General features: G+C 44.5%; 1 protein-coding gene across 1 annotated transcript; it reads right to left on the reverse strand.

Annotated features, from left to right (window-relative positions):
• Positions 1-1005: 1005 nt before the first annotated feature.
• On the reverse strand, positions 1006-13801 carry tekt4 (tektin 4). Its single transcript, XM_055651655.1, has 6 exons — positions 13040-13801; positions 12270-12340; positions 10078-10221; positions 5561-5783; positions 4559-4713; positions 1006-3436 (listed from the first exon to the last, which is right to left on the reverse strand). The coding sequence occupies exons 1-6, from the start codon at positions 13571-13573 to the stop codon at positions 3220-3222; spliced, it is 1344 nt and encodes a 447-aa protein (XP_055507630.1). The 5' UTR covers positions 13574-13801; the 3' UTR covers positions 1006-3219.
• Between the last annotated feature and the right edge of the window lie 332 nt (positions 13802-14133).

A 14133-nucleotide genomic window follows, 5' to 3' on the forward strand; every position in this document is an offset into this window, starting at 1 on the left:
GGCAATAAAGTACATTTGAACCTTTGAGAGGGGAAATGTCACCAGCGTATGGTGCAAACATGGAGAAATATCTTACCCATGGAGAATGGAGCAAAAGCATCTCTCTTCACAAACTTCCCATCAGCATCCAGAAAGTTGGAAGGATTAAAGGATCTCGGGTTTTCCAACTGAGTTTTATCGAAAAGCACCGAGGTCAGTAATGGGATCACGGGAGTGTGGTGAAAATATAATTTACAATCGCTGTTATTCTGTTTGAAAAGCATTTGTGAAAATATGTCCACTGAAGAGGAATTAACAATCTTGGCAGCATTTCCACTCTTCCACCTCTCACACACCTCCAATTTCCATCACTGCCAGCATCTTCACCCTCAGTGACATTAACCTCTGGAATTCTTTCTCGAAACCTCTGTCTCTCTACCCCTCACCCACCATAAGGATCCTTCTCAAGACTTCCGTTTTTAATCAAGCTTGCCCCAATGTGTCATTAAGGGGCAGAGGGATACATTTTGAAAGAAGACCCCATTATTTATCTATTCTAGTCTATCACCACAGCTCTGTGAGATGCCAATGTGGCTTCTTATAGTACATTTAGTGTAGTTAATCATCATAAGACATTTAACTGGATGGGCACTTAGAAGTTACCCTGATGTACAAGCCCTTTCCTGTCCCTTTTGTCCACCTTTTGATGATTTCAATTTTAGGAAAACACTTTTCTCGAGATGAACTTTTCCCTTTAAATGTAAGATCAATTATGAGAAATAAAAATCCATTTTCATCCCAGTAGCAATGCCATCTGATTTCTTGCAATGTTATTGTTTCAAGTTAGATCTCGTAAAAGTTGTTTCTTTAGAAAGGAGATGAGGAGGACGTTCTTTACTCAGAGGGTGGTGAATCAGTAGAATTCATTGCCACGTGCAGCTGTGGAGGCCGTCTTTGGGTATTTTTAAAGTGGAGATTGACAGGTTCTTGATTAGTAAGTATGTCAAAGTTTACGGGGAGAAAGCAGAAGAAATGGGGTTGAGAGGGAATTCACAATAAATTGTGTTACACACACGACTTCGGAGGTTCGGCTGCAGGCCCAGTGGATGACTGGGAGCTCGCAGGTCACAGGTTGGTGACCTGTTTCCGGAGCTCCTGCAACTACAGCTGCGTCCGCTGGACTGGAGGGCGGCATCTTTGGCCTGGATCGCCTCAGGGAAAACAAAGAGGGAAGAGACAGAGACCTTAAGACTTTTGCTTCCATCACAGTGAGGAGGTGCCTGGTGAACTCACTGTGGTGGATGTTAATTTGTGTTTATTGTATGTTTTGTTATTTATTATTATTATGTATGACTGGAGGCAACGAAATTTTGTTCAGACTGAAAGGTCTGAATGACAATAAAGGAATCTAATCTAATCTAAATGGTAGGGCCCTGAGGAGTGTTGTAGAACAGAGGGTCCAAGGGGTACAAATACATAGGTCCCATATAGAGATGACAGGGATGGACATGGTGGTGAAGAAGGGTTTGGGGATTTTGGCCCTTCATGGGTATGGTCATTAAGTGCAGAACTTGGGATGTCATGTTTGTCAGGAAAGTATTTGAAATTAGTTCTCTGGCAATAGAACTAGAGAATAGAATTTCGATCAACTAAATAAATCTGAAACTGAATACTGGAATCAGTGATGGTGATGATGAGATTGTTGTTTAAAAATCATCTGGTTCACTATTGTTCTTCAAAGAGGAAATTTGCCATCCTATCCCAGTCCAGTTGATGTACAACTCCACATTCTTGAATGTAGTAACTTAGCTCTTTCCTCAGTTGAGGAACAATAAAGAGTGGACATTAGCAAAGATGTCCACATGTATGAATGGAAATTGAGCCATTTTATACGTGCTAGAGTGGAGTTCAGTTTAGTTTAGTTTAGTTTAGAAATACAGTGTGGAAACATGCCCTTCAGCCCACAGAGTCTGTGCCAACCAGCGATCACCCATACACACATTCTATCCTACACACTAGGGACAATTTACAGAAGTTAATTAACCTTTATACCTGCACATCTTTGGGATGTGGGAGGAAACCGGTGCACCCGGTGAAAACCCATGCGGTTACAGAGAGAATGTACTAACTCCGTACAGACAGCACTCGTAGTCAGGATCAAACTTGTGTCTCTGATGCTGCAAGGCAGCAACACTATCACTGTGCCACCCTGCCGCCCCTGTGGGAGTCTTTAAATCCACTGAAGAGGGAGATAGAGGGCTGAAAATCTGAAGTAAAAACAAGAAAAATTCTGGAAACACTCAGCAGGTCAGGTCTTTGGAGAGTGTACTCTAACATATCAGGTCAAAGACACAATATCTATGGACATCTACCAGAAACAGGTTTAGTTAGGGGGAGAACTAAAATAAATTGATTCATTGAGCAGTCGTTTTCTGGAATAGGAACTTCTTGGTTTCTTTAATGCACACCTTAACATAAATTATTAGGAGCAGGCAGAGGAGAGTTGATCATCTAATTTCTTCATTTAGACTCATTTAGGCACTTGTAGTCAGGATCAACCCCAGATCCCTGGCACTGCAAGGCAGCAACTCTATCGATATGCCACAGTGCTGTCCACTAACTACCCACTGAAATATCACAACAATCCATTCTGTTCAAGGGCAATTAATGATCTGCTTGCAAACAACACTCATTTAAAGAAGTGAAGAATCGAATTGATTTATCCAGTGTGCGTCATAGCCTTGTGTTGTAACACAAACAAGTGACTGAGAATGATACAAGGACCTATACCGCTTACGTTAAATATTTAACTTTAAAAATGAGTTAAATGACAACACAAAATGATCCCACTCAATCCTGCTTAAGTTACTGATGATCTGACACCAGCGAATTTATCAATAACACTAAATATGAGGTGAAGTCAATAATAAAACAACCAGCAAATCTTTGCATTAACAGATGATACAGGATACAAACCAAATCTTTCTTGTTCCTGCAAGTTTATTGAACCACAATTTTGAAAATTCTGACTGCGATAACATAGAAAATGATGTCAGTTTCAGATATATAGACACAAAGACAAAGTCGTGACGATTCTGTAGTAATTTTACTTCACTTGTTCTGCTTTCAGCTAAATGCCCAATATATATTAAATTACCCAAGTGTACCGAATAGATTCTGTATGCGAAGAGGATCGAAGTATTATCAATTACTAACAGTAAACGTTCACTCTTAATTTGCTTATTGATAACCTGCCAATCTAACTACAGTCGGGTATCGGTCACGGTGTTTCAAGCACTTTACGCTATCAATAAATATACTGTTTGCTTTTATCGCGATTTCCTTCTCAAGAGTCATCCGTGTGTTCTCCATGTTTTCCAGCGACGTTTGGGCATCCCTGAGCTTCTCCTTCAGGAGTGCGATGGACTCCGAGATTTCCCCAACTTCACAAATCAAGCTGTGGAAATAGAGTCATACATCTGTAGAGCATGGAAACAGTCCCTTTGCCCCATCTCGTTCATGCTGATCATGTTTATTTTAGTTCATTATTATTGTCACGTGTACAGGGAAAAGCTTTTTGTTGCATCAAGCTGCCTGTCCACAGTGCACAGATGCAGGAGAAAGGGTAGAACATTTGGTGCAAGATAAATTCGATCAATGATAGTTCAAAGGTCTCCAATGTGGTAGATGGGAGGTCAGGACTGATCACTAGCTAGTGAGTGGATAGTTCAGTTGCCTGATAACTGCTGGGAAGAAACTTTCCCTAAATCAGGAGGTATGTATTTTCAAACATCTGCACCTCTTGCTTGATGGGAGAGGGGAGATGAGGGAGTGACTGGGGTGAGACAGATCCTTGATTATGCTGTGTAAAAAAACTTGCCCTGCACATCTCCTTTGAACTTTGCCCCTCCCTGTTTAAAGCTATGCCCGCTAGTCTTTGACATTTCCACTGAATTAAATAACAAGTTCCAGCTCACTGAACCCTGTCTTTCGTTTAATTTAGAGATACACCATGGAAACAGGCCCTTCGGTCCACTTCCCCATCCACTCCCTGCACACTATGGGCAATTTACAGAGGCCAATTAACCATCAACGCGCACATCTTTGGGAAGTGGGAGGATACCGGGACACCCAGAGGAAACCCATGCAATCACAGGGAAAACGTGCGAACTCCACACAAATAGCACCCGAGGTCAGGATCGACTCGAGGTCAGGATAAGCTGTGTCAGAGGGCAGTTTGGGATTTAGAGCAATACAGCTCTTTGACCTACCAGGTTCACGCCGCCCACCGACCACCCATTCATACCAGTTCTACGCAATTTCACTTTCCCATACACTCCCTATGCACTAGAGGCAATTTACAGAGACCAGATATCCTACAAACCCACAGGTCTTTGGGATATGGAGCACCCGGAGGTAACGCACACGGTTCACAGGGAGAACGTGCAAACTCCACACAGACAGCACCCAGGGTCAGGATCGAACCCGCGTCTCTGGCATTGTGAGGCAATAACTCCGCCAGTCGCACCACCATTGTACTGTCACCTCAACATGTCTCTCAAACATTCTGGTAACTTACTTCATTTGAGCCGGATCTCTGGTGAGTTCCACGTTTGGCCTGTAGGTCCTCTCGTACAGTCTTGTTTGAGCCACCTTGAGTGGAGCTTCCTTGTCCTTTATGGCCTGTTTCAGATTGGCGATGTTTCTCTCCTGAGCTGCAATTTGTTCAAGTAACTGCCCAAGGCAAACAAAAGCTAAGTCAACAATAACAAGAGTTAAGTGTCAAAGACCATTATATTGCCATAAGTCCCGAAACAGCACAATAAACAACTAAATAATGATATATATAATTATATATATATGCAAAGACAAAAACAATGCCCCCAAGTCTATGTAGTTTGGAGATTATTTGGAGGTTATTGTGTTTAATAACCTGATATTTGTAGGGAAGAAGCTGCTCCTGAATCTGTTAAACACAGCGAAGTGTTGCAAAAACTAAATAGAGTCATAAGCACCAACACAGACCTCTTCATCCAAGTCGTCCATACCGACCAAGATGCCCTTTCGAAGCTAGTCCCAATTGCCTGTGTTTGGACTATATCCTACCAAACCTTTCCAATCCATGTCTCTGTCCAAATGTCTTTTGAATGTTGATATAGTACCTGCTTCAACTACTTCCTGTGGCAGCTCGTTCCATATTACCCGCCACTCTCAGTGAAAAGTTGCCACTGATTATCCCACTTTCCCATCCACTCCCTGCACATGAGCGGCAATTTACACCTGTTCACAAAAGTTCTATGATATCCCATCTTCCTACACATTAGAGACAATTTACAAAGGCCAATTAACCTACAAACCCTCACGTCTTTGGGATGTGGGAAGAAACCGGAGCATTCGGGGGGAAACCCACATGGTCACGAGGAGAACGTGCAAACCTCACACAGACAGCACCTGAAGTCAGGATCAAACCCGGGTCACTGGCGCTGTGAGGCACCAACTGTACCAGCCATGCCACTGTGGCACTCTAATATTTATATGATTTTGGAAAAGTAAAATTGAATTAGCCACTTGAGACAGTGACCTTTCTCAGATGATGGTCTAACTTGGCCTTTGCATCATAGAGCTCTTCCAAGCGCTTGTTAAAGGCAGCGTTGACTCTGTCGTACTGCGCACGTAGATCCTCGGATGTCTCCTGTAGCACATTGTCAACCAGAGCCCGAAGGCTAATAGAATTCATCCGCTCCTGTTCAGCCTTGTAGATGTTACAGTGAGTGAACTGGGCCCAGGTCTCTGGAGTAGAAGAACTGAGAGATTAAAAAGAAATATCAGTATCAGAACTCTGGGGTGGTGCAGTGGTAGAGTTGCTGCCTTACAGTGCCGGAGACCTGGGTTCGATCCTGACCGCAAGTGCTGTCTCTGTACGCAGTTTGTATGTCCTCCCCGTAACCTGCATGGGTTTTCTCCGGATGCTCCGGTTTCCTCCCATACTCCAAAGACGTGCGGGTTTGTAGGATGTGTAGGAAGAAACTGCAGATGCTGGTTTACACCGAAGATAGACACAAAATGCTGGAGTAACTCAGTGGGTCAGGCTGCAAGTGGAATGGATAAGGGAGAGCCAGTGGATGTGGGGTATTTGGACTTTCAAAAAGCCTTGGACAAGGTTCCACTCAAGAGATTAGTGTGCACAATTAGAGCACATGGTATTGGGGGTATGGTAATGACATGGATAGAGAACTGGCTGGCAGACAGGAAACAAGAAGTAGGAAATAATGGGTTATTTTCAGAATGGCAGGCAGTGACTAGTGGGGTGCCGCAAGTCTGTGCTGGGACCGCGGTTATTTACAATGTATATTGATGATTTAGATGAGAGAATTAAATGTAACATCTCCAAGTTTGCGGATGGCACAAAGCTGAGTGGCAGTGTGAGCTGCAAAGAGGATGCTATGAGGCTATCCTCATAATCCCCCTTGGTGGCAAGAACAAAAAGGCAGATTATTATCTGAATGGTGTCAGATTTGGAAAAGAGGTGCAACGAGATATGGGTGTTGTTGTACATCAGTCACTGAAAGTAAGCATGCAGGTGTAGCAGGCAGTGAAGAAAGCAAATGGCATGTTGGCCTTCATAGCGAGAGAAGCTGAGTATAGGAACAAGGAGGTCCTACTGCAGTTGTACAGAGCCCTGGTGAGACCACATCTGGAGTATTGTGTTCAGTTTTGGTCTCCTAATTTGAGGAAGGACATTCTTGCTATTGAAGGAGTGCAGCATAGGTTCACCAGGTTTGTTCCCGAGATGGTGGGACAGACATACGATGAAAGAATGGGTCGACTGGGCTTGTATTCACTGGAATTTAGAAGGATGAGAGGGAACCTTATAGAAACATGTAAAATTCTTAAGAGATTGGACAGGCTAGATGCAGGAAAATTGTTTCCGATGTTGGGGGAGTCCAGAAACAGGGTTCATGGTTTAAGAAAAAGGGATAGGCCATTTAGGACTGAGATGAGGAAAAACACTTTCACCCAGAGAGTTGTAAATTTGTGGAATTCTCTGCCACAGAAGGCTGTGGAGGCCGATTCACTGGTTGTTTTCAAGAGAGAGAATTAGATTTAGCTAAGGGCTAAAGGGATCAAGGAATATGGGGCAAAAGCAGGAACGGGGTACTGATTTTGGATGAACAGCCATGGTCATATTGATTGGTAGTGCTGTCTCGAAGGGTCGAATGGCCTACACCTACACATTTTTAAAAATGTTTATATTTATGCTTCTCTGATGAAAAGGAATAGGTGTCATTTTGGGTCTGAAGAAGGGTCTCGACCCAAAACTTCCTTTTCTCCAGGGATGCTGCCTGACCCACTGAATTACTCCAGCATTTTGTGTCTATCTTCATGTTTGTAGGTTAATTGGCCAGTAAAAATTGTAAATTCTCCCTAATGTGTAGTATAGTGCTAGTGTACGGGGTGATTGCTGGTTGACGCAGACTCGGGGGTAGGGGTTGTCTGTAGGTTAGTTACCTAAAATTGTAGAATTCAATATTCATACCATTAGGTTGAAGGTTTCCCAAGCGAATGTGAGGTGCCGTTCCTCCAGTTTGCATGTTGCCACTCTCTGCCATTGATCACCTGTTCACACTAGTTCCATGTTATCCCACTTTCTCATCCACTCCCTACACACTCGGGGCAATTTACAGAGGGCCGATTAATCTACAAACCCACATGTCTTTGGGATGTGGGTGGAAACTGGAGCACCCGGGAGAAACCCACGTGGTTACTGGGAGAACGTACAGACTCCACATAGACAGCATTTGAGGTCAGGATCGAACCCGGGCCACTGGCGCTGTGAGGCAGCATCTCTACCAGCTCTGCCACTAAGCTGCTCGATAAGCTCTGCTAGTTTCCTGCTCAGTGGATGTAACTAGTGATCAGGCGCCATCTAGTGGACAATACAATATTTATTGATATAAAATGATAGACAAAAAATGCTGGAGTAACTCAGCGGGTCAGGGTCCAACTCTGGAGAAAATGAATAGGTGACATTTCGGGTGGGGACCCTTCTACATTTATACTGCCTCCTTATCTGACACCCTCTTGTCTCATTTTTGTCCCCTTTTGAACCCTTTTGTCATCTTTTCATCTTTAATTTTTGTTCACCTATCTTCCAATCAACCCACTCTCCGTCATTCATCTGTATCCACCTATCACTTGCCAGACGTTGTCCTGTTCGCCCCGCCCCCACCCACAGCTTTATCCCACCCACGACAATCAGTCTGAAGCTGGGTCCCGACCAGAAACGTCACCTATCCACATCTTCCAGAGATGCTGCCTGACAAGCTAAGTTACTCCAGTACTTTGTGTTCTATGCAAGATTTCAGCACCTGCAGTTCCTTGTGTCACCATTTATATTAATTTCCATTATTTCGTTTGAAAGACACTTGGACAGGTACATGGATAGGAAAGTGATTGAAGAATATGGGAGAAATGTGGGCAAATGGGTCTGGCTTAGATGGTCCATCCTGGTCAGCATGGACGAGCTAGGCTGAAGGACCTGCTGTTTCCATGTTGTTTGGCTCAATTTCCTTTTTGCCACGCGTTAGTGCATTTCACATTCCTGATGTGAAGAATTGTACTAGCATTGAGTCTGATAGTGGGAAGCCTGGTTTGTCAATTACTTAGACAATGATTAGAGACTGTCTACAGTTGTTTGTGGAGCAGAACACTTGGTCAGAGTACCTTAGTCACTTACAGATGGTATAACTTCACTTAGAAGGGATTGAACACCTTTGTTTAGTGTATCCTGAAATTAAAAATACAGAGGAAATTTTCAGCAAGGTGTTTAGGGATGGTGTCTTGACTAAAGCACTAATTGCTGGTGTAACTCAACGGGTCAGGCAGCATCTCTAGAGGACATGGATGGGCCATGTTGTTGCTCAGGACCCTTATTCTGATTGTCTTCTCTGGCTGAGGTGTATACAATTGGGGGTCTTGGTAATAGTAAACAAAAAAAAACAATGAATTAGAAACCTTAATGTTAATTCAAACACCCCAAAGTCAGTCTTTCAGAATAGAGATAAGAAGAAATATTTTCACCCAGAATATAGTGAATTTTTAGAATTCTATACTCAAGAGGTCTTCAGCAGTTCAATTATTGATTAATATCAACTAATAATTATTGATTGTATCCAATAGTGTTATTGTTAGATTTTTTGATTTCATGGAAAACCAGGGATACGAGATTAATGCAAGAAAATGGTTTAGTTTAGTTTAGAGATATAGCATGGAAACAGGCCATTCAGCCCACCAAGTCCGCACGGACTAGTGATCACTCGTACACTAGCTCTATCCTGCACACTAGGGATAATTAACCTACGAAGCTGTGCGTCTTTTGAATGTGGGAGGAAACTGGTGCGCCTGGGTAAACCCACATGGTCACAGGGAGAATGTGCATACTTCATACAGACAGCACCCGTAATCAGGATCGAACCCGGGTATCTGGTACTGTAAAGCAGCAACTTTACCAATGCGCCACCGTGCTGCCTCCAGTGTGGCGTTGAGAGGTATGATTTCACTGACTGATGCGACAGATGAAAGTGAGACCAAAGGACCTGCATCTACTTCAGCCTCAGACTGCTGCCAAAGTCAAAGAAGGTTAATTTTAAGTGCTAGCTAGATAGATAGAGATAGAGAAATACAGCATGGAAAATTGCCCGTTTGGCCCATCTAGTCCATGTAGACAATCAACCACCCATTTATACAAATCCTACACTAATCTAATCCAATTTTATTCTCTACACAGTGTTATCGATTCTACCAGTCGCCTACACACAAGGGGCAATGTACATCAACCAATTAACCTACAAATCTGTCCATCTTTGGGATGTGGAAGGAAACCGGAGCACCCGGAGGAAACTCACGCGGTCCCAGGGAGAATGTACAAACTCCATTCAGACAGCACACAAGGTCAGGATTTAACCCGGGTCTCTGGTGCTGTGAGGCAGCAGTAACAAGTCTTCTATTTAGTTTAAATTTCACTGGACAGATGCTGATGCATTTGAAGGCCACTTCAATGTTCCTTGACTTCCAAAGTTGAGTTTGAATTTGCCTTACTTGTCTTCAAACTTGGAGGAGTTTGGATGGAACTGAATATTTGTGCTCTGATTATTGAGCCCACCAGCCTTGACATCAATTTTGTAGGCTTCATATTTGTCAGACCAGTCCATCTCCAAAAGTTCCTTGGCATCTCTGTTCTTCCTGAAACACAACAAATAGAGCACATTTAGATTAAAGTTGTTTTAATTAAATGCAGGTTATAAAATAAACTACGTCTATGATGACAAATTATTGGAGTACAATAAAAAATATATTTCTAGCCAACTTTGGGTCTAAATTGGGTCCGGAGTGAGCATATGACTGGGTTCGTAACAAAGAACAAGACCACAACATAGGATTCAATGCGCTGGAGTAACTCAGTAGGTCAGGCAGTATATCCAGAGAACAAGGATAGGTGACATTTTGGGTCAGGATCCTTCTTCAGACTGATTGTAGAGAGAGAGAAGTCTGGAAGAAGAAAGCTGGAAGAGGGGAGAGGCAGGACAACGTGTGGCAAGTAAGAGATCAACACAGGCAAGGGTGGTTTTGGTAGGCAGATGGATGTAACAAAGCCTGCCTGTCATGCCGACTATCTGATTGAGCAGCTCCAGCATTTTCTGCTTCCATTTCAGATGACCAACAACCCCAATCTGAAGAACGATCCCAACCTGCAACGTCGCCAGTCTATTCCCTCCCCAGATGTTCCTTCGCTCCATAGATGCTGCTGCACCCGCTGAGTTTCTCCAGCTTTTTTGTGTAACCTCCAGCACATTGTGTTTTGCTCAAGATTCCAGCATTTGCAGTTCCTTGTGTCTCCCCAATATTTTGCCTCTGTTTACATTTTATTCCAGGCAGCCACTATCATTTGTGGGCTAGAGAGAGGTTGTTGAAATATTATTTCACCATTTTAGCCTGGGCCAACACTGACTAATCACTATTTGTCCCTTCTAACTTACATGGTCCCAGTTCCCAACTCCCTTCTGACCCATTGGGGCCCCAGTTCCCTTTCTTCCTTCCAATTTGCCAGGGCCTTTAGAGAGATGCAGCAGGGAAACAGGCCCTTAGGCCCACCGAGACCATATCGACCAGCGATCCCTGTACACTTGCACTATCCGACAGACTAGGGACAAATTTTACCAAAGCCAATTAACCCACAAACCTGTAAGTGTTTGGAGCGTGGGGGAAAACCAGAGCCCCTGGAGAAAACTCAGGCGGTCACAGGGATAACGCACAAACTCTGTACCGACAGCACCCGTAGTCAGGGTCTAATCTGAGTCTCTCTGGTGCTGTAAGGCAGCAGCTCTACCACTCTGCCGTTCCCACATTGTCTTTCAACTAACCATTTCCGATGCTCCCTTTAAACATCCCTGGCACAGTGGGACATTGATTATAATACAATGTAATATCAAAAAAGGTGAATTAACAATGTGTTGGGGTATTAGTCCAATAGTCTGGGGAATTTACTAATCTGGCCCCACCAAAGAGTTGTACGTTCCAAATAATTGTGATTATGACTGGAGATAAGTAGGTACAGGCCCACCATTGATTTTCTGGCAACTGGGGGTCTGCCATCTCCTTTAATCCGGACAAATTTAGGAGAGCGTACTTGAAATCTCCCACCAGAAGTCCCCTTGAAAATATGGTGCCTAGGCCGGATGAGGCGGCCGACCTCGACCTCTTCGGGGCTTCTCCGGCCGTTCGGGGGTTGAATTTGCCGCCTGTGACCGGGGGTCTCGAACTCTAGCCCGGCCGGAGCCGGCAGATCTGTTCCCATAGCCGACTTCCGAGGCCGACTTTACGGGTCAGCATCTCGGTCCCATGACAGCCTAAGCGAACCATTCTGATTCCGTTGGACCTCGCAGAGGCCATGACCTGCTCCTCTAGTATATTTGGCCTTGACCTCTGTTGGTCCAGCAAAATGGACGATCCAGAAGGGCTCTAGAACCAAGGGTGCCCGAATAATCGATGGCGGACCTGTAATTTGTAATGGAAGTTGTCAATGGGAAAAATGTAGAAACAAAGAACTGCAGTTGCTGGTTAATTCACAAAGGGACACAAAGTGCTGGAGTAACTCAGTAGGCCAGGCAGCATCTTCAGCAATGCTGCCTGACCTGCTGAATTACTCCAGCAGTCTGTGTCCTTTTGTCATTGGGAGAACAATGAATGAGAGAGGGATTGGTGACATCTTATCCCTAATTAAATTTGCTGACCTTATCTGAATATTGACCTGATCCAAAGATCGCTTCAAAACTCCTTGGACATTCTGATTCAGATCAACCTCCTGGAATACAAAAAAAAACATGTTGTTGCAGTAAAGGTGCATTTCTGATGGAGCGGCCATTGTGATATGAAGCATTCCGGTCATATGCAAACCATAGACAACCTGCACAAAAAATCATTAAAAATGAAGTGTAAAAATGTAGGTTTACCATCATGTTGCCTGGATTTAGAGGGGTTCAGTCTCAGGGAGACGTTAGATAGACTTGGATTGTTTTCTGAGGGGAGACTTGAAGAGAGACGTATATAACATTATGAGAGGCATAGATAGATAGGGTAGACAGTCAGAACATTTTACCTAGGGGTGGCACAGTGGCGCAACGGTAGATTTGCCACCTTACAGAGTCTAAGACCCGAGTTCGATCCCGACTACGGGTGCTGTCTGTATCGAGTTTGTACATTCTCACTGTGACCGTGTGGGCTTTTTCCGGGTGCTCCGTTTTCCTCCCAAACTCCAAGGGCGTACAGGTTTGTAGGTTAATTGGCTTCGGTAAAGATTGTAAATTGTCCCTAGTGTGTGTAGGATAGTACGGGGTGATCGTTGGCCAGCGCAGACTTGGTGGGCGGAAGGACCTGTTTCCGCGCTGTATCTCTAAACTAAAATAAAATTGATCCTAACCAGACACCCTTTACATTCAGGTGCCTGGGATCTTGCACTGTGGGGGACCCAAAGCGTGCAAGGTCTCTAGGCTGGTCCTCTCACCCTGAGTAGTTCATCCTCCACGATATCCTTGACCAGGTCAGGACCTTGCCTTCTCTCCCTGTTCTGCAAGTTGTCCGTGGAGATGAACATAGCTATCTCGGTGGCGTCCAGGGCAATTTCCAGCCGCCTCTTCCTCTCCAGTAGAAGCTCGGTCTCGGCTAGCAGGTCTTCGATTTCCCTCTTGAGCTCCGACTTCCAGAAGAAGATATCTTGCAACCTCTCGCCCAGCTTCTTGGTGGAGCTGGCTTGGGTATCTTGAGTCAACTTCTCCCTCTCCACGATCAGAGATTTGGACTCGTTGCGCAAGTTCTCCGCCGTGTCCCGGTCGGCGAAAGACTGGTAGTACTTCGAATAGTTGTTTTGCATCCATTCTTCAGGGATGTACTTGGCCGTGCGAAACCCGGCAGTGGCCAGTCCCGCCGAGGAATGCAAACCCAAGTTCTTGATCATGCAATAGGGTTTGCAAGGCAATTCCTCCTCGGGTATACATCGCGCTATCTGAGGGTGGGACACCAAAACCTCTCCAACAGACATGGTTTCTTGGAGATACAGGGAGATAGTTCCTTTGTCTTATTTTTCTTCTCTTTCTCGCTTCTTTCCCCAACAAAAATATATCACAAACGCAGAAATATATCGATGGCCACCACGTTGGGTTCGAACTCTTGCCTCATTAATCCCGTAGTCCCGGAACTAATGTCAACACTCTCCAGTAACTTGTATCGCTCCCTCCAAACTTTGGTTACATGGGTTTGTTGTGGACGTTGCTAGGTTACCCGCAGGCGTTACCATGGGGAGAACGTTTCGCTACGAAACGCGTGGATGTGGAGGTATCTCCTTCCTGTCCGTTCCCCTCCCTCGCTCCGTCTCCCCCTTCTGTTTAAACGCAGCCTGTTGCTTTACAATCAAGAGGTCAATATGTTAAAAAACATATTACCATTGCTCTGTGGATCACCCAGGGATGGATCAAAGGGACTGGAAGAAGAAACAGGGAGGGTCCTGAGGACAACATATCTTTGCTTGAGAATGGTTGCCACCTCGGGTGGTGGAGACAGAGTCAACAAGGCTAACCAACGGAAAGGTAGACACCAAGAACT

Source organism: Leucoraja erinacea, chromosome 20, assembly GCF_028641065.1.
Source record: "Leucoraja erinacea ecotype New England chromosome 20, Leri_hhj_1, whole genome shotgun sequence".
Taxonomy (NCBI): Eukaryota; Metazoa; Chordata; class Chondrichthyes; order Rajiformes; family Rajidae; genus Leucoraja; species Leucoraja erinaceus.

What these genes read in the sequence shown, in the direction of transcription:
- tekt4 (XM_055651655.1), bottom strand. Translation starts at nt 13,573, where the DNA reads ATGTCTGTTGGAGAGGTTTTGGTGTCCCACCCTCAGATAGCGCGATGT. An exon ending in TGGAGGATGAACTACTCAGG is followed by an intron (nt 12,341 to 13,039) that starts GTGAGAGGACCA and finishes TTTGTATTCCAG; the next exon opens with GAGGTTGATCTGAATCAGAA. An exon ending in TCCTCCAAGTTTGAAGACAA is followed by an intron (nt 5,784 to 10,077) that starts GTAAGGCAAATT and finishes TTAATCTCTCAG; the next exon opens with TTCTTCTACTCCAGAGACCT.